The 20,214-nt window shown below is 39.2% G+C and overlaps 3 protein-coding genes across 8 annotated transcripts in view; 2 read left to right on the forward strand and 1 right to left on the reverse strand.

Moving 5' to 3' along the window:
• The window catches only part of osbpl6 (oxysterol binding protein-like 6), a 50,929-nt gene extending 43,985 nt beyond the window's left edge, over positions 1 to 6,944 (forward strand). For all 5 annotated transcript variants that reach the window (XM_026912554.3, XM_026912556.3, XM_026912555.3 and 2 more), the window contains 5 exons: positions 118 to 262; positions 380 to 524; positions 622 to 748; positions 2,825 to 2,947; positions 4,030 to 6,944. In XM_026912554.3, the coding sequence (XP_026768355.1) occupies positions 118 to 262; positions 380 to 524; positions 622 to 748; positions 2,825 to 2,947; positions 4,030 to 4,138 (649 nt within the window). In that variant the 3' untranslated portion in view covers positions 4,139 to 6,944. The remainder of the gene's footprint in view (positions 1 to 117; positions 263 to 379; positions 525 to 621; positions 749 to 2,824; positions 2,948 to 4,029) is intronic.
• A 339-nt stretch (positions 6,945 to 7,283) lies between these two features.
• Positions 7,284 to 15,747, reverse strand: prkra (protein kinase, interferon-inducible double stranded RNA dependent activator). 2 transcript variants are annotated; one of them, XM_026946551.3, is made up of 9 exons: positions 15,586 to 15,703; positions 14,853 to 15,025; positions 11,809 to 11,890; positions 10,932 to 11,010; positions 10,649 to 10,766; positions 10,091 to 10,185; positions 9,833 to 9,995; positions 7,527 to 8,702; positions 7,284 to 7,439 (listed from the first exon to the last, which is right to left on the reverse strand). In XM_026946551.3, the coding sequence occupies exons 1-8, from the start codon at positions 15,597 to 15,599 to the stop codon at positions 8,545 to 8,547; spliced, it is 882 nt and encodes a 293-aa protein (XP_026802352.3). In that variant the 5' UTR covers positions 15,600 to 15,703; the 3' UTR covers positions 7,284 to 7,439; positions 7,527 to 8,544. The 2 variants fall into 2 exon arrangements, with proteins under 2 accessions (XP_026802352.3, XP_026802360.3); XM_026946559.3 differs by lacking the exon at positions 7,284 to 7,439 and having other exon boundaries at positions 7,973 to 8,702; positions 15,692 to 15,747.
• Positions 15,748 to 15,823: 76 nt separating this feature from the next.
• Positions 15,824 to 20,102, forward strand: LOC113525920 (inner centromere protein). The gene is made up of 9 exons (XM_026912594.3): positions 15,824 to 16,362; positions 16,458 to 16,551; positions 17,685 to 17,746; positions 17,853 to 17,950; positions 18,196 to 18,248; positions 18,364 to 18,439; positions 18,625 to 18,728; positions 19,508 to 19,597; positions 19,750 to 20,102. The coding sequence occupies exons 1-9, from the start codon at positions 16,355 to 16,357 to the stop codon at positions 19,783 to 19,785; spliced, it is 621 nt and encodes a 206-aa protein (XP_026768395.3). The 5' UTR covers positions 15,824 to 16,354; the 3' UTR covers positions 19,786 to 20,102.
• The last annotated feature ends 112 nt before the right edge of the window (positions 20,103 to 20,214 follow it).

The raw sequence follows: 20,214 nt of genomic DNA on the forward strand, positions 1-20,214 counted from the left end.
AAGTCATTTCCTTGCAGCAGCGTTTCAAGAATAAATGTTTTGTGGTTGATTGTCCTCAAAGGCATGGATGTATGTCTTACTGAGCCTAAGACTAATTGGTATGCTTTGTATTTATAGCTATGGTGACCATTATGAGTGGAATAAAGTGACCACATGTGTGCACAACATTCTGAGTGGTAGAAGGTGGATCGAGCACTATGGAGAGATCACAATCCGAAACACCAAGAGTAGTGCCTGCATCTGCAAACTCACCTTCATCAAGGTATTCAGCCACCACACACTCATTTCTCTCTCTCTCTCTCTCTCTCTCTCTCTCTCTCTCACACTTTCCCTGTCTATCTTTGCTTTCTTCCTTATGTATGTTCATGTGTGCATACAGGGTAGCTACTGGAGTTCCAATGTGAATGAGGTACAGGGCTTTGTGATGGATCAAGAGGGGAAGGTGGTCCACAGGCTCTTTGGGAAATGGCATGAAGGTCTTTACTGTGGTGTACCACCCTCTGCTAAGTGTATCTGGAGACCAGGTATTATGAATCGAATGCACTTTATACTGCTGTGTACAAAGCCACATAGGTATATTACTTGATTTGATCTTTGTGTTGTGTACATGTGCACTATCAGGCTCGATGCCTACAGACTATGAGCTCTACTACGGCTTTACCAGGTTTGCTATTGAGCTGAATGAGCTTTGTCCGGAGATGAAGGAGCTGCTGCCACCTACAGATGCTCGCTTTCGACCAGACCAGAGGTATACACACACATACACACACACAAACACACACACAGGTAAGCGTACTTACCTCAAAACAGACCAAAGAAACAAACCCTGGGCCTTGAGAATGAATTTCACTGTTCAAATACTATTTGAAGTGTTACAATATTTATATTTTAAAGACAAACCCCCACATTTAATCCTGAGCTCCACCCCAGCAGAGACATGAAGCAACAAAGTGGGCAGAGATCGTTCATCTTCAGTGTGAGCTAGTGATCTATGGGTGAAGGGATCGTTAGCAATGCAAAGTTGATAGGGAGAGTGCTGCAAATAAAAGTATGTAGAATTTAACCTTTTTCAATTCAGAAGTAATATGTAGCAAAGTAATATGGCATCAGTGGGATTGAGGGGTGGTGATATGTCGAAACCCCCCCGCACACACACACACACACACACACACACACACACACACACACTGTGAAACACCATTTTTGATTCTACATTATTTGGTCCTACTCACAGCTCTTGAGCTAGCTTTCTGTGGTGCTTTGGATTTGATTTATCCAAAATAGTAGAGTATTGGTATGTGGGTACCTCAAACACATTAAGTCCATCAGATCAGTCTCTGTCTCTTCACCTGTCTGCCTCATTGTTGTCTTTTCACTCCACTCAACTCTAATCTCTCTCAGTGCACCCAGGAAATCACCCTAAGCTAGCAAGGTTTAAGACATGTTTAGGCAGACAGACATTGTTTTTACCACTGTATTGGTTAAGCCTGCTCCTTACCCAACATAATCTTGCCACAGTGTAAAATATATTTATGGTTTCTTAAAGTAGAAATGTAAATGCATATTATTGTCAGGGATAAAAACTTTTTAAAACTTTTTTTTGTCATTTTTTGATGTTTTCTAGTTATCCGTAGCGATATCCTACAGGATTTTTCAGACGATCACACATACAGTGACGTCCAAAAGTGAAACTGTTTCTACTCTGCAGTCTTTTCTAATTTAATACAACAATTTTCATTACGAATTATATTACTGACAACAACATGAGTGAAAAGTCGAATCGTTGAAATATTTACATAAATTTCAGTGTTTCTTAGTATTTGGTATGTTCTCTTTTCGCTTTAATGACAGTGTGCACTTGAGCTGGCATGGACTTCACATGTTTGTGCAAAACCTTGTGATCCATTTCAGATCAAATCTGAACACGCTCTGAACACACACTTCAGTAGAAGAGATTAGGCAGGAGGAAAATCTGACCTTTTGTACAAAGCAGTTAACATGGTCAATATCACAAACTTGCTCATATTTAAACAGGGCTGAAATATTAAATATTCAGGATATTGAACATTTACTTTCTTTGTTTTAAATATCTAAAAAATTCTTAAACCTTTTGTTTATTTTTTTGTTTTGTTTATTTTAAATGAAAAAAAATCCCAGATTTTCAACGTGGTCTCAGACTTTTGTATATTCCCCACTGTATATTCTGTAGCTAGGTTGTAGGAATATCATTGTTTGTGCGGAAATTGCACTACCAGTGAAACTATGGCAACCAGCAGTTGTAATTTGATTGCCTTAAAATATTCATACATACAAACGCTTGCATATACACACACACACACACACACACACAGAGCTGCAGATGCACAATTTGGACCAGATCACAAACATATACACACATAAATATAAATCTCCGTGGAAAACCGAATTAAGCATGCTACAGAGGCAAGCACACACACACACACACACACACACACACACACACACCTACTCACATAGGGGCTCCCATTCTCATGACTCATTACTCTGCAGTCAAGGATGCATTCTGCAGAAATACTAAATGCTACTGCCATCTCCTGGAGGAGACAAGCATCACATTGTTTTTTTCATCGATTGACTTCGGAACATCTGCCTTCTGGAAGATTATGTTGTTAAAGTTATGACAGGTCTTCTGGGTTTCTGGTTTGAGCCCATGGTGATCTCAGGACTGCAAAGGGGCAGTTTATTATATTAATTTCACACCTTGATGGAAAGACCACAGGGTCTCATTAATGGAAGTATGTGGTCACTGGCTGAGCTGTATCAACCATCTTATCCTCTTGCACAGGTATCTGGAGGAGGGGAAGGTAGAGTTAGCTGCAGCTGAGAAACAGAGGATTGAGGAGCTTCAGCGGGCGAGGAGGAAGTGGCACGAAGAAAACAGCACCAAACACCAGCCACGCTTTTTTAAGTGAGTTTATTATCACACCTTGTTTTCTGGACATACATTAAGTCTAGTTGTAGTATATAGGGGAATTTCCAGTGGAGAATCTTCATTCACTATCTAATCAGATGTATTTGTTTCACAATCTTATTGTTTATGTGAAAGGTAAACCCCTAAACTTTCTAAAGTGTGTTTTTATGGTTAAATACTGTATAGGGAGTTAGTACTGAGCATGTGACAAACAAATATTACTGCACCTTAAGGTATAATAAAAAAAAAAAGGAAAATATAAGAGCTGCTTCAATATGCAAATACGGACCATCCGAATGTAGCTTGTTATGTGCTATTATGTCAGTTTAATGGGGAAAGGAGTGGATGTGTATAGGATTTTGGAGTGTTTCCAATTTGCATATTCATTTGGATTTTATGTTGAACGTAAGTGTAGGAGCGCCTGTGCCCTTGATTGTTGTCTTATGACATTTCTCTGCGGAACCGCAATGTCACTGGCCTCCTCGCCCGATATCAGTGGCGGAACTCACTAATGCTCTTGTGGCTGAATGAGCACAAATCCCCACAGCCATGCTCCAAAATCTAGTGGAAGCCTTCCCAGATGAGTGGAGGTCATTATAACAGCAAAGGGGAACTAAATCTGGAATGGGATGTTTAAATAGCACATATGGGTATGATGGTCAGGTGTGCATAAGCTTTTGTCCATATAGTGTATCTTATTCAATACAGAAAAAGAAAGATTATGATTTTCAGTACAAGTTTCAGGTTAAAATTCAGCAGGCTTTTGCCAGCCTCTCATCAGATTGTTGGTGGCCTGGAGTTTGTGTTAGCACTTATCAAACAGACATATTGAGATACACATTAGAGAATGACGTACTAATTGAATGCTGTTAGTTTGAGTTTGAGGAATATTGATGAGGTGTTAGTTAGCTTGTTAGTTTGAGGAATATTGATGAGGTGGTGAGTAGTAATAGTCCGTTATTCTCAGCATGTTTGTGTTGTACCTGTCGAATAGACTATAACTGAGCTTTCAACACGTTGCCGCTTAATGCTATCCTTCGCTTCATCAAGTTTCAATATGTCCATGTTTTCTTTCACAGAAAAATTGTAGACTCAAACCAGAGAGAGAGGTGGGTGTCCAATAACACGTACTGGGAGCTGCGTAAGGATCCTGGCTTCCTCAAGCTGGAAAACCCTCAACTGTGGTAGCATCTAAATGCTTGTACAAAACATATCACCATTGCTACAGACTCCAGAAGCTTTACCTATGCACAGTACGGCTTACATTGAAGCGCAGCGGCACGGGACTTTACTGACGGCTGTCACACGTCTCCCGAGGGATGGATAAGGACACGCTGCCCCACCTCTCCGTATCCACACTCTCTCTCACTGTAGTAACATACAGAGACAGGGTCGTTGTCACAGCAACTGTCTGGGAGTTGTAGATCTGTCCTGTTGAAGCCCGTCAGGCTTCCCGTTACGCCCTTGCCTTAACAAGCCGCTTCTTAATAACCCAGTTTTATGCTTTTAGTGAAATCTGTTTGATTTCTTCAAGTTTAGACCGGCAGTGTGAATTTTATCTCTTGGTTACATAAACAGTATCTACAGAATATCCTGCATGTTTAGATGGCAGCTTTCATTGGCATATGCTATACCGACTTGTTGACATATCATTTGTAGTTTTGAAATGTAATGGTATTTTTGTAAGCTGTCAGAGCTGAGAACCTCATTGCCAGCGCAGGGACTGTACGTTTGTCCCAACAGCAGGGCACATATAGACCAGCCAGTTACTTTCAGCACCATCTGCTATCTTTCAACTCTTTAGTGACTATGAAGTGGAAGTGACACTGGTTTAGTTTTCAATCACATTTTGTCAAGTTTCATTATAAATGTATTTGCTTATACTTTTGAAAATACCCTCAGACCATTCTGATCCTACTGAGAATCCACAGCCTAAATGGGAGGCCTAAATATGTTTAAAGACCCTAGAAACTTGGGGGCTCTGTGCAGAAACCCTGTCAGTGTCCCTGTTTCTAGCATTTCTTACAGTAGATTCAGCCAGAAGATATTTACCAGGTTGTATACTTTACACACTAATCACCTAAGATTGCCCATCATTCCCCAGGCACACATTTTTAGCATATTGTTTTAAGAAAAGCTCATGTGGCTATTTTAAGATTTAATTGTTTAGTTTTTACAGGATTAAGGGTTTTAAATGTTTAATTTGGAGGATTGTAAGAATATAAGTGGAATATAAGTGTGAATTGTTCTTCCATTTGCTGTGTGTGTGCCAGGTTCAGGACATCCACAGTCTCTCAGTAATAGCTGATCTATTACTACATCAGTGACACCTAGTGGCCACCCAGTGCCACCCCTGAAATTTGAATTTTTCTTTCTTTCTTTCTTTCTTTCTTTCTTTCTTTTAAGAATAATAAGAATATAGATTTAAGGTTTTGAATTGAACTTTTGTCTCAATCAGTGCAGTTATAAAGTAGTAAAGATGTTAATGACTCTCTACTCTAACTCTAAGATCCATAATAAACCTCAAACCCTTGTTTAGGAAGCCTGCTTAAGCAAATGGCTTATTGCTTACTTCATGTTGTGGGCAGTGTTTAGAATCAGTTTCTGCTTCCAACCAAAGACAAGTTTTTATTTTTAATGCAAATTTCCCAGTGTTTATTTTGATGTGTGAATGTTTCTGTTTTACCTAGAAGACCTGCACCCATGAAACAAATTTGCAGGTTATGCTCCATTGATTTTAGCACTGCTTTGGATATTATTTATCAATGTACAATTTTCAACACACTGATCACAGAACGAAATTGTTGCATTGGTCATGTATAGCTCATTGGGTTTGACTGTGCCCAGTATGATGTTGACTGCATTAGATTTACATGCTGTTCTTTCTGTTAAACAGAAGTCACAGGAGACAATGTCAGGTGTTCATTTTAACTAGTTATATAGATTATAGGCAGAAAAAATCCTCGCTTTAGAATATTATGTCACTAGATTACCAAAATTATCATGATAGTTTAAACACAATGTGTGTGTAAAATGTAGAGTTGCATATCTCTAAACAGAAGCTCTCTCACTAACAGAATCATATATCAGTGTATCAGTCCCACTTGCTGTGCCTTACTGCATCTATATAATACTAACACAGTACTGCACTACAGTTATAATGCGTGTTAAGTACTGAACACACACTGTATACCGTATACCAATGCACCTTCTCCCTGAACTAACTCTGCAGTCTATAACAGCATTCAACATTTTATTTCTGCATAATCCGTAACTCTGCATCCCTAAACCTGAGAAAAAACTAGCATCGGTCTTTTAACTGGCTGCTGTGTCAAAACAAAGGCAAACCCGATACATTTTTATGTGCAATATATATGCAAACCATGCACCACTTATGGTTTTACTGAATCTGTCAGGCAACCTGAGGGACATATTCACTGTAGCATACAGTGCAGTTAAATGCTATTGTTTTTTCCCTCTCTCGCAGTCACCAGCGTGAGGGACTGGATATTCAACCAGGAATCTAATCATCTTTTAATAACTAAAACATTGATTCTAGTAACAAATAATCCCATGTACAAATATTTCAATTTGATATTCTAGTCAAATGTACATGTACATACATGCAGTTAAATAGAAGAAACAGCAACACAGCAGAAAAAGGAGACTATATCTCATTCAGCCTTGATTATTGTTTTCTACCTGCATGTGTACATGACATAGCCTGCCAATGGACGTTGCTGATGCCTTATAAAGATGTTTGGTTTCAGTAGCAGTTTGTTTGTTTTACAGATTTATTTAATTGATTTTCATTATATCCAGTCCGGCAGCCTCCACACTACTGTAAGTGGTGTGTTCTGGCTGAATAAATCCATTTTACAACGGGTCTCATCTGACGAAGTGCAATTGTATAAATGCATATTTCTCTTTCCATGATCACTGTACACCGCTGCTACCTAGTGCTTGTTCCAATATACAAACTGCTGGAAATCACTGTGGCCTGGTTTTCTTCTTTATAGCACATGCACACACACACATAAGCACTCTCTACATGTACAGCCCAAGAAAAAAAATAATCCTGTTGTTTCTTCCTGGAGCTAAGACTGCAAGGCCTAGAAACACCAAACTAGGCAGAAAGGTGCAGTATAGAAAGTACTATAGAATAGCATTTCATATTTAGGCCCATCTCACTGTCATACACTCAAAAAAGCTCTAAGGGAACATTTTTTTTAATTTGCACATTACTCAAAAACTTCTAGACCATTCATCCCAATCTGCAAACTCTGCTGAGTCAGTCAAATAAAGTTGAGAATGAGGACTCAGAAGGCAGGAGTGAAAGAGAGCATGGACCTGTTTATTTTCTTTTTACCATGCTAAACATCTTCCCAGCATGAATACTTTAACGGAAATCAACTGATGCTTTCACACACGAGCTCAGTAAGACCCGTTCGGTTGAAGTTGCTCTGCTCAGTACCACTGGTTCTCTCAGCTTAGACAAAAAAAAAAAAAAAAAACCTTAATTGTGAAACAGTATATAAAAAAGCCTGTGCATATGTTCATTCATTAAATTACTTACTTCTTCTCTAAGACTCCATCCTCCATTCACGAGCAGCGCTCAACCATGCTCCTGCCACCACACCTTACAGTACGTGAAAGAATTGAACTAGAACTGATTTTTTAGTATATGTGTAATTATTAAAATAAATAGACACATTAGTTGTAAAATAGCCTGAAATTTTTAAAACATTTTCACGGTAGCCAATAGTTCAGCAAGGAGCTTTCTGCTTTCAAACTTCTATAATAAACCTCAGTGGAGTGCTTCACTTTAAGTATGTCAACATAAATGATACATGTAAATAAATATCAACCTGAGGGAATGCATGACATTTCAAAAACAAAGGAAACTGGCTTGATTTGTAACAGCCATGAATAAGTATAAATAGATATAATTCTGAATTATGAGTAATATAAGAACAAGTGAATTAATAATGAGTAAATACAAATAAAACACAAAAACAATGATTCAAAACAATGATTTCAAATTATATTTTCACCGCATGTTTCACATGTTCTATTTTCACATACAAATGTCAAGGAAAAATATAAATCCTTCATTAACAGCACACTTTATAAAATACTTCTTTTCTCTATCCAAATTTCCTCATTTTTGCCTCCCAGCTCAAGTAAAGCCTGGGTAACATTTTACAAACCCTGAAATCTTGTGAAGAAATCAGATGGTGTTTATACAGTGTTCTGTTTCTAGATTGTGAGCAACTGGTCAATAAAATAGCTGGCTTTGAGGCTATGATGAGGAACATTACATACTATAGTCAGAACTGACTGACACTGACACACACACACACATCTTCATTTTTGTATAGCATTCTATGATGCCTAAATGTCACACACCCATCAGGAATAAATAAATAATATCTCTCAATGAGTAATTGTCTTCATAGCTTAAACAAATGTCTGTAGTTGCAGCCAACTGTAAGATATAGGTCAGAGCACACTTTCAGACATGATCCAATTTGTTCATGATGGTTAATTTAAAGCTTATCTATGCAGTATGGACTAGAAGGTTTAGCTGGTGATTATTTGGTGCAGGCCATGATCTTAATGTACTGCAGAGCACTGTGAGCTGCATCATTGTGTGCATTACTGCAGGAGATTCCTGTACCATGACATACAGTAACTGGCATGGTGGACAGCTCAGCCAAACACTGGTACTGCCCATTTACTGTAAGTTCATCTGTAACATACACACACACACACACACACACACACACACACACAATTAGGATAAAGTTTCACAAGACATTCATTCAAAAAATAAAAAAAAAATCCATATCCTCCCTTAAGTCTTTTGAAGAAATATTAGGCACATATACAAATATACAGTATTTTATCATATCATTTATTGAAGTAAATAGAGCTTTTAAATCAGAACTCAGAACTATAACAAATATGTAAGGAATAAAACACATCAGGGTGTGTGGTTATCAGAAAATAATCAACAAGTTAACTATCATCATACATTCCATTTATACTAAAGCAATTTACCAAAAATTACATATTTCTAATAATTAAAGCATAACATATCTTGCTGTGTATCTGTATACAGTTACATTTAATGTAGTGGAACTTTTGAGAAACAAGTTCATTCCTGTTATCACTTATAACATCTACATGGTTACACTGCAACAGTGGTTTCCTGACCAGCTGCTTTTTTCTCTCTTGTTCAGAGTTAATAACACAAAAATGCAGCTTGTTATATTACTCAAACTGCAAACTAGTGGAAAACGTAAAGTAATAGCTACCTCTGTGCTGAAGAACTGACACTGGGGGCTCCTTCCATAAATGTTAAATAAATGTCTTTGTACAGACAGCTTCACCATAGCAATGATTTTTCTTTTTTTAATATAAAATGCCTTTTAAATCCATTTATTATTATGCGGGCATTTGCCATACAAGTCCCAGTGAATTAGTCCCTGTGAAAAAGCTGATGAATTGTGCTGAATTTGTAGTTAGCATTTAGGGTTTAGCTCAAGTTTGTCAAATAAGCTCTCTCATTTTCTGCAAAATTTGTGGCTATGGTGGAATACATATCCACGACAAAGAGAAGAAACAGCAAAGGCGAACTACACCCAGGTATATTTCAGATATGAAAGAAAAACTGAATTCCTTCAGTGCCTTTCTACAATTCTGTGATTCTGTAATTCAAGTCTTATTAGAAGAAGCCTTTATTTGTCACATTACATTACGGCACAGTGAAATTCTTTTCTTTGCATATCCCAGTTTGTTAGGAAGTTGGGGTCAGGGCGCAGGCAAGGACAGTATGTAAAAAATGTATTTTCTACAAAAGGGAAAAACTAAACTTACCTATGTCAAAATACGTGACCTCAAAGCCCTGCTCCTGAGATAACTCCAGCATCATTTGTACGTAGTCCGTGTTGGGAATACTGAGGGGATTCCTCCTCAGTAACGAAATCTTCTCTAACTCCGAGTTCCTCAGACTCTCCAAATATACATGTGGTTTTGGATTCTGCAGAGAATTAGACAGAACAGGGGGCTATAAATAAATAAATAAATAAATAAATATACTCTGACTAACAGAGGGTCAATGAATATTAATTTTACCCATGTAATCTCAGTAGACCCTGAGAGACTTTGTAGTTTTTCCAACATCTTTTCTGCTGCTACTTTTCTGGCATTCTTTTTAGAGCTCCCTGTACCTGGTTGGACAATTTAGCACAGAACATTACTTTCAGAGGCATACACTGGATATTATAGCAACTTTTTTTTTTTCCATCATCAGCCTTAAATCAGAAGTGTTGTTAATTAGCAATGGTGATCATAGCTATTAATACAGAAAATACGTGCACTCCACGGCAGTCATCAAATACCAACAGGACACATTTTACCATATTTTTAATATGGTCATTCCTAACCTTTGTTTTTTTTTTTAACCTATTACATACCCACACTGTAGCATTTATAATTCAGCTGCATTTAAGGATGTATATTTTTACAATCTACCCTTGTTTAATATGCTTTTCAGGTGAAAGATTGTGAAGATTGTTTAACATTTAAAATCATGTTGGCACAGGCTTTAACTCTTTTTTTTTTTTTTCACTGCACTGTACAGTCAAACTGGACAGAGAATATATGCTTGAGTTCATGAAGAAAGCTACAAACCTTTTTCTGAGAGTGTCTCCAAGCGGCAAATAACTGTAAACTCTTTCTTATGATCTGGACCCGCCTCTAAACATAATATGTATTCTGGAAGACGCCATGACCTCTGCATCGCCAGCTCCTGCAGAACACATCATCAAGTATCATCAAGTTAATGATCATCAAATTAGTCATGAAAACCCATGGAAGTATTACATTAACAAGTCTTCTGTAGTTATTACAGGCATTGAGTGTTTCACTAAGAGAAACAAGTAATGGTGTTTAGAAAAGCCTAGTTAGTGATTACCTGCAGTATTCCCACTGGATTAGGCTGGTCATTTGCTTCACCACCACAGCCATTATTTTCAATCCTTTGATTTTGAGGGCTTTGGAAGAATTGAGAAATGTCTGATGAAACCACGGCACTGTAATACTATGCAACATTTTTACAAATCTCCCTGCTCTACGGTCATTTCTTTGCACCGTGTTGCCGATGCCACAGAGACGGTTGCCAGAGCTGGTAGTCAAAACAATGCTGAATGTTCCTTCATTTACAGCAAGTAAATACAAAAGCAACTTTGTTTATCCTATCACCAACTGTGCGTGTATGACAATGTAAGTAATCGTTTGTTTAGTTCTAGTTTATTAATGTCCAATTTAGAAATGGAAATTACTGACACCAATTAGTTCATAACTTGGCCATATTAACTGAGAGTTAAGATTTACTGTTTATATTACATGTTTTGAAGATTTATTAACAGAACATCAACTGTACATTCATTAGTTATTTCATGCTATATTTTAGCTATTCTTTCATTGTTTTATTCATGTAGTGTAGTATACTATGTTATATAATATATATTATATATGTATAGTTGTTACTATATTATATATCTACCCAACAGGCAATGTAGTAACAAACTAAAGAATACATTATAATTGTACTACAATCCATTTCTTCATTCTAGCTATTCAGTAGGTCTCACAATCAGCTCCCTTTGTCAACTGTCTTCACTTGTATCTCTTCTGGAATAAATCATAATTTAAAAAGCACACACAAACACTCAATTGAATGTGTTCTTTTTGATAGATGTATTGGGCCAGACTGTGTATGCCAACATCTCACAAATACAAATCCTTCACAACTGTCACAGCTCATAAACTGGGATCTGTTGCGTACTCACCCATTTTCAATGTCTGACTCCAGTATTTTCAAAGCCGCCATTGCAGCTTCCTGTTTGGCAGCTTTTTTAGAGGGGCCCTGGCCTATAAAGAAGAAATAGAGTGAAAATGATTGAGTGAAAGCATACTAAAATGGTGCATATACATTTGACATGTTGTGTAGCTGATGTTTTGTTCTGCATTGCTTTAAATTTGTCTAGTGGGTAAAATATGCCATTCTTTTGATGACTCCAACTGGAAACGACCTAACAAGACATATAATGTTATCCTACACAAGGCAGCTGCATGGTTTGTTCATCTGTAGTTGTACCTAACATTAAAGTTCAGTTTATTGTGAGCTCTTTTGTCTCCGTCATCTTGGGAATGTTTCTATGAATAGGATCAAGGTCTGTGTTTCCAGACGAAAGAAGCTGGTTGAGAGTAAACTATTGTAATAGTGAGACCACACATCTTATTCCTGCACCAAGTCACAAACATCAACTTAACCAATGCACAAAAATAAACCTTGGCAAGTGAGAAGATCTCAGTGTTTGCAGAATTGAAGTGCTCACAGGCACAAAAGATTCTCTGTATGCTCGCTTCACTGCTCAACACTCACATATCCCTTTGGGTGTACACAGTAAATTATGACTACATTCACAGACAATGTGCTATTTAACATTAAAAAGGTAAATAATCTTGCTCAACATACATCTGCCCCATACACTCACATGATGTTTTTTGTGAGTCAGGTGTGTAAGGTTGATTGAGAGTCTAACCCATAGAGCTATATGAGTTTTAGACTGAGTCTGATCTGTACAGGTGTATATGTTTTAGTCTGAGTCTGGCTTGTACAAGGGAATGAGGTTTAGTGCGAGTCTGATCAGCTGTATGACATTTATTGTGAGCCTGACCCGTACTGGTAAACGAGGTTAATCTAGAGCCTGACCCGTACTGGTAAACGAGGTTAATCTAGAGCCTGACCCGTACTGGTAAACTAGGTTAATCTAGAGCCTGACCCGTACTGGTAAACTAGGTTAATCTAGAGCCTGACCCGTACTGGTAAACGAGGTTAATCTAGAGCCTGACCCGTACTGGTAAACGAGGTTAATCTAGAGCCTGACCCGTACTGGTAAACGAGGTTAATCTAGAGCCTGACCCGTACTGGTAAACGAGGTTAATCTAGAGCCTGACCCGTACTGGTAAACAAGGTTAATCTAGAGCCTGACTCGTACTGGTAAACGAGGTTAATCTAGAGCCTGACCCGTACTGGTAAACTAGGTTAATCTAGAGCCTGACTCATACTGGTAAACAAGGTTAATCTAGAGCCTGACTCGTACTGGTAAACAAGGTTAATCTAGAGCCTGACTCGTACTGGTAAACAAGGTTAATCTAGAGCCTGACCCGTACTGGTAAACAAGGTTAATATAGAGCCTGACCTGTTCCAGTGTGTGAAGTTTATTGTGAGTCTGACTCGTACCGCTATGTGAGATTTATTGTGAATCTGACCTGTCCTGGTGTGTGAGGTTTTTTGTGAATCTGATCTGTTCTGGTGTGTGAGGTTTTTTGTGAATCTGTCCTGATCTGGTGTGTGAGGTTTATTGTGAATCTGACCTGATCTGGTGTGTGAGGTTTATTGTGAATCTGTCCTGTTCTGGTGTGTGAGGTTTATCTAGAGCCTGACTCGTACTGGTGTGTGAGGTTTATTCTCTCTCTCTCTCTCTCTCTGACTCTCGCTGGAGGCGGTCACATTTTTTCCTCTCTCTGCTGTGTCTGTGTGCCTCTCCCGTCTCGTCTCTATTTTCCTTCTGCTGGTGAAGCTTCTCGAGTCCTAAGTTATGGAATTGATAAGCTGGTCCCTCAACGCAGTTGATACGATCCTTTCACGAGGGAGTGCTGGTTCGGGAGAGCCGACATGTCTGGACGGGACTTTTGCTGCTGGATACACGATGGACTCTTGGAACAAGTGGAACATCGTCTGTCTGGCACCTCTGTCCCTAGAAGACGTCGAAGATGTCTACATATTTGGATTTTTGATAGCAGGTGTCCTGACGATTGGCCTGGGGATGTTCCTGATCTATCGACAAATTGGAAAGCGGGCAGCCAATGAGGATTCCCCCTAGCTGTCAGCTGTCGTCTCGCACCATTGTGGAGCCGTTGCTGACCAGGTGAGGGCATTACATCAGAGGGTGACACGGATTGAGGAGCTGTGCCATCTGCAATCCGTGGACATCCCCCGACGCTTGGATACCATCACGAATATGTTTTCGGAACTGTGTAAATCCAACGCGACCCAGTCCGCAATCATGGTCACGCGCCAGGAGGGGGTGACTAGGGGTCTCACGGCCCTGCAAGGGGACATAAAGTTGGGGGCCATGCAGAACCAGGTGCCCGACTAAATTGTACGATCTCCTGAGATCTTAGATTTGCTTGATTATATTTGTGCATTTTCCTCCCCGGCTAATTTTTCTTTCTCCCAGAGGACCTTCATCGCAGAATATGCTTTGTTTTGACTCTGATCTGCACCGGACACTCCAAAGACACACAGCTGTGATAACAACAGCTCCCGAAAGCACACCATATCAAATTCGGCTAGTACACACTGTTTTCGTAAATACTCTGCCCTAGTCAAGGACTGCCTCAGTGTCACGTTTTCTTCTTTTTTCTAATCTCTTGCCCCCCCCACCCTCCCGTACTGTAACCAACAAAAAAGACCCCTCACGTAACTGCTCCATTGTATGATGTCGTATGTGTTTGTGACTTTGTTTATTGCTTTGACTGTTGCTCTGACTTAATGTTCTTCTATCGCGGATGAGAGAGGACGTTAGCGCCTTGCATGGCTGCTTTAAGGACCTCTTCTCTCCTTATAGGGGGAAGATGTGACCCGTCATTCCATTCATCTCGTTGTAGAAATACAATGACAATAAATGCTATCTATTTATTATTGTGAATCTGATCTGTTCTGGTGTGGTGTGTGAGGTTTACTGTCAATCTGACCTGTTCTGGTGTGTGAGGTTTATCGTGGGTCTAAGCCATACAGCTGTGTGAGGTCCAGTGCGAGTCTGACCTGTACAGGTGATGTCTCCGATGGTAACACTAAAGATGAAGAGCGGTTGGTGGGCTTCTCCGTCTGCTCTCTCCATCATGTAAAAAGGCACACTGCCAGTTTTAGTGCCATACTCGTAAAGCAGCTGAACTGGTGTTTTGTCAGAAGTGACATGATGGCCTGCCAGACCCAAGCTGAAATTTAAAAGAAATAAATAAATCCCTCAGCTCCTGTTACAGCAATTTAAAGTAAATTATTCCAAATACAATATTCATGAAATCCATTACACAATTCGCTGCACTTGAACTCCTAGCGACACTAACACCCCAACCCACAATCATGCACGACCAGCTGAACCTGCTGCATTACCTGCTACATGCATTAGTTAATGAGGATTTAATCTATTTCTTCTTTCCATGACATTATCTAAAGGTAGCCTACTAGCCTTGACTTAGCCGGATGAAACTATCACTGCTGAGCCTGCTAGCTAAATTACACGTCTTCATATAGTATACTTATTTTATATTTTTTAGAAGATTTTTAGATGTTTTTCCAGTTTTTTTTCCAGGCCAAATTAAACTGCTTTGTTTATATCAGTGAGTTAGCCTCTCTTGGCTAGCAACCTAAACATCTAGCATAAACATTTAGCTAGCAAACACAGCTAATCTGTAAGCCTATACGAACACTGGACTCTATATGTCTCCTTAAAACGCTTAGAACCCATTGGATATTGCCATTAAAAGTTAAAACTTACTCAATTTCAGTCATTATTAATACAATTACCACAGATGGCGAACTATTTTGACATACTATGTAATAAAATAATGTGCAAGTGTTTGCAGCGTCCAAAAACCCGTCACCTGGAGGTTGGAGGCGTGTCTGAGGTTGTAACCAATCAGAGAGTGTCTGTTTTAATTGACAGCCATTTTAACCTATTACACTTGTGTACACGTTCCGCCCTTAAAAGACGCATCTTCATGTGCTGTCGGAATTATGGTCAGGGTAAATAATCAGCCCAAAGATGCCTAAGATCACTCTTTGAGATTAATCTGATCCCCGATTTGTCATGGCAGGGTGTAGGCACTTCTCTATTCTTTTACATATACTTTTCTTTTCCTTTGTATTTCCTCATGTGTAAGTCTCTTTGGCTGAAAGCGTCTGCTGAATGAATAAAAGTAAATGCAGATGTACTTTACTTCTCCTAAGTGCTGATTGGCTTTCATTTCTGACAGCTGATTGCATGAGTACATGTTTACACTGGGAAACGCGCAAATACAAAGTAGTCCGCATAATAAAATCATTTTTAAAAATCATAATATAGTCATAGCTAATTATTTTGCTGTCATTTCACTTTCTTGTTAGTTGTGTACTGAGTACTGCTTTGGTAAGCTGTATGGAATTTAGTATTGAATTCACACTGCAGAAGTGAATTCGTTTTTAATTGTGATGTAAAGGAACTTTATCAGCCCTGACTTTAGTACAGGAAAGTACCAGCTCTCACTTCTTCACACTTAACTCCAGTGATGTCGATGTAAGTATTAGTAGCAGTTAATGTTGCCGATACAAGGTGCATTACCGCTACAAAATGTTGCTAGGTGTGTGTGTGTGTGTGTGTGTGTGTCGCAGGCAGGAGCTGCTAGAGGATATGCAGGAACAAGTGGGCAGGTTGACTGCACTGCTCCAGGATGAACGCAGATCACACGAACAGAGTTACCGTGCGGTCAGAAACACTCTCCTTCCTCTGACTCCCTCTCCTCTGCCTCTCTCTGACTCCCTCTCCTCTGCCTCTCTCTGCCTCTCTCTGACTCCCTCTCCTCTGCCTCTCTCTGACTCCCTCTCCTCTGCCTCTCTCTGCTTCTCTCTGCCTCCCTCTCCTCTGCCTCTCTCTGACTCCCTCTCCTCTGCCTCTCTCTGCCTCTCTCTGGCTCTCTCTGACTCCTTCTGCCCTGCCTCTCTCTGACTCCTTCTCCTCTGCCTCTCTCTGCCTCTCTCTGACTCCCTCTCCTCTGCCTCTCTCTGACTCCTTCTGCTCTGGCTCTCTCTGCCTCTCTCTGACTCCCTCTCCTCTGCCTCTCTCTGCCTCTCTCTGACTCCTTCTGCCCTGCCTCTCTCTGACTCCCTCTCCTCTGCCTCTCTCTGACTCCTTCTGCTCTGGCTCTCTCTGCCTCTCTCTGACTCCCTCTCCTTTGCCTCTCTCTGCCTCTCTCTGACTCCTTCTGCCCTGCCTCTCTCTGACTCCCTCTCCTCTGCCTCTCTCTGCCTCCTTCTGCTCTGCCTCTCTCTGACTCCTTCTGCTCTGGCTCTCTCTGCCTCTCTCTGACTCCCTCTCCTCTGCCTCTCTCTGCCTCTCTCTGCCTCTCTCTGACTCCCTCTCCTCTGCCTCTCTCTGGCTCTCTCTGACTCCTTCTGCTCTGCCTCTCTCTGCTCAGAATTACTGATTCTAATATTTTCATCCAAATTCTAACGGGAATCTCTAGGGGACATTGTTGTTTGATGGCATAAAATGCCCTGCAGGCTTTATCTCTCAGTTCATTCACTACAGCACTGAAATTGCCTGTGGAATGGATTTTTAGTCCTAGATAGTTATAATGTGATGAGTGAGTTATGTGGTTAGTTCCTAATGTGAATGTATGTTGTGTTCCTTGTGATTTGGATCTTTTTTCTCCCTTTCTCTGTCTGTCTGTCTGGCATCTCTCTCTGTCTCTACCTCTCTGTCAATTCTATTCACCAGTGCTTCATTGGCATGAATGTTACATGACACATTGCTGGGCACTTACAAACACCAATAAAATTAAATAAAATTTAAATTAAAAAAATAAATAAATAAATAAATTAGTGTCTGTCTCTCTGTAGTTGTTCGATGAAGCAGAGCACAAGGCTGAAAAATGCAAGCAACATCATCAGCTGGAGATGGAGTAGGATTCTAAGATTATTTCTTTCATATTAAAAATTATTTTTTTATTGTCAACTCATGTTGATCCTTCCATATTAATCCTCAGTAAGAATCTCTCTCTCTCTCAGCCAACTGATGCAGGACCACAGGTCTGAGATGAGTAAACTGGTGGCAGCTCACACTAGGACACTAGAGGATGAAAGGAAAAGTGCTGAGGAGAGATATGGTATGATCACAGAGGACGAAACTTTAACTATGGTCAGCTCACAATGGTGTGAGCTTTATATAAGATTAGAGGCAGGCCAGTCTCAGTCTCAGTCTCAGACACTCCACCCACAGGATAGAGAGTATCTGCTACAGTATCTTTTGTACACTTTTCTGGCCCAAACCTTCAGGATCTTGGTAAGGTTGTAATATGATTGGCTCTCTGCACTTATATGTATATATTTTTCCTTACTTCTTTCATTATAGCTCTGCTCAAAAAAGACTATGATTTCCTCAAATGCTCCTTCAGACCTTACAAGGTAGGAGTACCACATCTCTAAGTGATTCCAAACTAAAGCCACTTTTTAATTATTGTAGAGGATGAGCTCATGTATGTATGTGTGTGTGTCTCTCTGTGTGCTGTGTGTGTACTAGGACAGTGTGCTTGATGACAACTGTTCGAAGCGTAAAGAAGAGCAGGAAAGATGCCTGAAGAAACAACTCTTGTGGTGTGAGTCCAGGCTCCTTTCCATAGGGCACTATCTAAAGAGTGTGGTGATCTAGCAGTCTGCTAGTGAGTGCACTGAATGTGCAATATAATTTGGTCTTACGTGAAATAGTAAAATGGCTGAAGTAATATGTCATGTATCTGTGAAGGGTGTGAGCTATAGTCACTAGAATGTGATCCTTTTTTAGTGAAGGAGCAGCTGAATCAGAGTGAGGCAGAGAGAGAGATGGAAAGAAAAGCTTTTCAGTCAGAGACTGCAGAACTTCATGCCAGTTTTAAAGTTGAGCTTGAGGTAAGCAGAATCTTCAGATGTAGTACATGTTAATTCTCAATAAGGAATCAGTGCAACTGGTTTCAAATAATATAACGATTGCTGTCTACCGGTAAACTTATCCACTTATCTCTCACTGCCCTTGTCTGTACATAACTGCTCTTAACTGTACATTCTGTTTATTTACTACTGATTATACATACTGTTTATACTGTACATTCCGTTTGTTTACTACTGTTTATACATACTGTTTATATTGTACATTCCATTATTTACTACTGTTTATATTGTACATTCCATTATTTACTACTGTTTATACATACTGTTTATATTGTACATTCCATTATTTACTACTGTTTATACATACTGTTTATATTGTACATTCTGTTTATTTACTACTGTTTATACATACTGTTTATATTTATATTTACTACTGTTTATACACACTGTTTATACTGTACATACTGCACTTGCTGCTTTTTGCACTACTGATTAGATGCTAAACTGCATTTCGTTACTCTGTATTTATACATGTGTAATGACAATAAAGTTGAATCTAATCTAATCTAATCTAATCTAAATGAAGATAAAATGATGGGGCTGCAAAGGCTGTGTTTCTGAAATAGGCTTATTTGAAAGTATATGTTTGTTTGTATGTTCTCATGGATTAAAGAGCTGTGTCTGGTTTCTTCTCTTAAATTCAAGTCATTTAATTCATATTTATGAAAGGTTTTAAAATTTAATATTTTTTTTCTGACAGTAAATTTTCATGAATAATAAAATGGGTGATTTTTGGGCAGGACATGAAGACGCAGCTGAAAGAAAAAGACATGACTATCAGCTTGCTGAGAGCAGCTCTGCATCAGATTCAGGAGGAGCTTAACATTATGGTTAGATGTGCACTATTTTAATCATAGCACTTTGTTAAAGAAAGAAGCAAAAGCCCATGCATTGTTTTTCAAATGATAACTGAAGCTATCTATAGCTTGAATAAATAGACATTTTATCATTTGCCTGTATTTTTTTCCCCCACTTTTAACAGATGTGCCGTCTCTCAGAGCTGGGAAAAGGTGTTTAACAGCATCCCCCTCCCCAGATGCATCAATGACCAGGAATAGACTAACAGACCAATATTGAGTGTCCCTTAAAATTATACACCGTTTCACTTTAACACTTGCATAGTATGTTACACTTCAGCCCTTATGTGGAAATATCAATACAACATGCACATACCAATGCTGTGAGCTGAATGAGAAATGACTGAAGACAATCTAGTTTTATTCCTTTAACAATCCTAAAGGAATTATGGAGGAAAATGACAGGTTGGTACTCCAGCAGAAGAAGGATACACAGAACTCCATGATTAATCCCAAACTGAGTTTAAATGCATGTGACAAACCCTTTACTTGAGACTTTTGAAACACACTGCTGCTGTTTCAATGACATTTTTATATATTTTTGGATTTTTTTGATATTTATAGTAATGGTACTAAGCTGTGTACAGGTG

The sequence above is a fragment of the Pangasianodon hypophthalmus genome, chromosome 5, assembly GCF_027358585.1.
Source record: "Pangasianodon hypophthalmus isolate fPanHyp1 chromosome 5, fPanHyp1.pri, whole genome shotgun sequence".
In the NCBI taxonomy this organism is placed as follows: domain Eukaryota; kingdom Metazoa; phylum Chordata; class Actinopteri; order Siluriformes; family Pangasiidae; genus Pangasianodon; species Pangasianodon hypophthalmus.

Excerpts from the sequence above, each read along its gene's own strand:
- LOC113525920 (XM_026912594.3), top strand. Across the intron at positions 18,440-18,624 it reads GAAGAAACAACTCTTGTGGT|TGAAGGAGCAGCTGAATCAG; the intron begins GTGAGTCCAGGC and ends ATCCTTTTTTAG. Across the intron at positions 18,729-19,507 it reads GTTTTAAAGTTGAGCTTGAG|GACATGAAGACGCAGCTGAA; the intron begins GTAAGCAGAATC and ends ATTTTTGGGCAG.
- prkra (XM_026946551.3), bottom strand. Across the intron at positions 10,767-10,931 it reads ATCCAGTGGGAATACTGCAG|GAGCTGGCGATGCAGAGGTC; the intron begins GTAATCACTAAC and ends TGTGTTCTGCAG. Across the intron at positions 8,703-9,832 it reads GGTCACGTATTTTGACATAG|ATGAACTTACAGTAAATGGG; the intron begins GTAAGTTTAGTT and ends TGTATGTTACAG.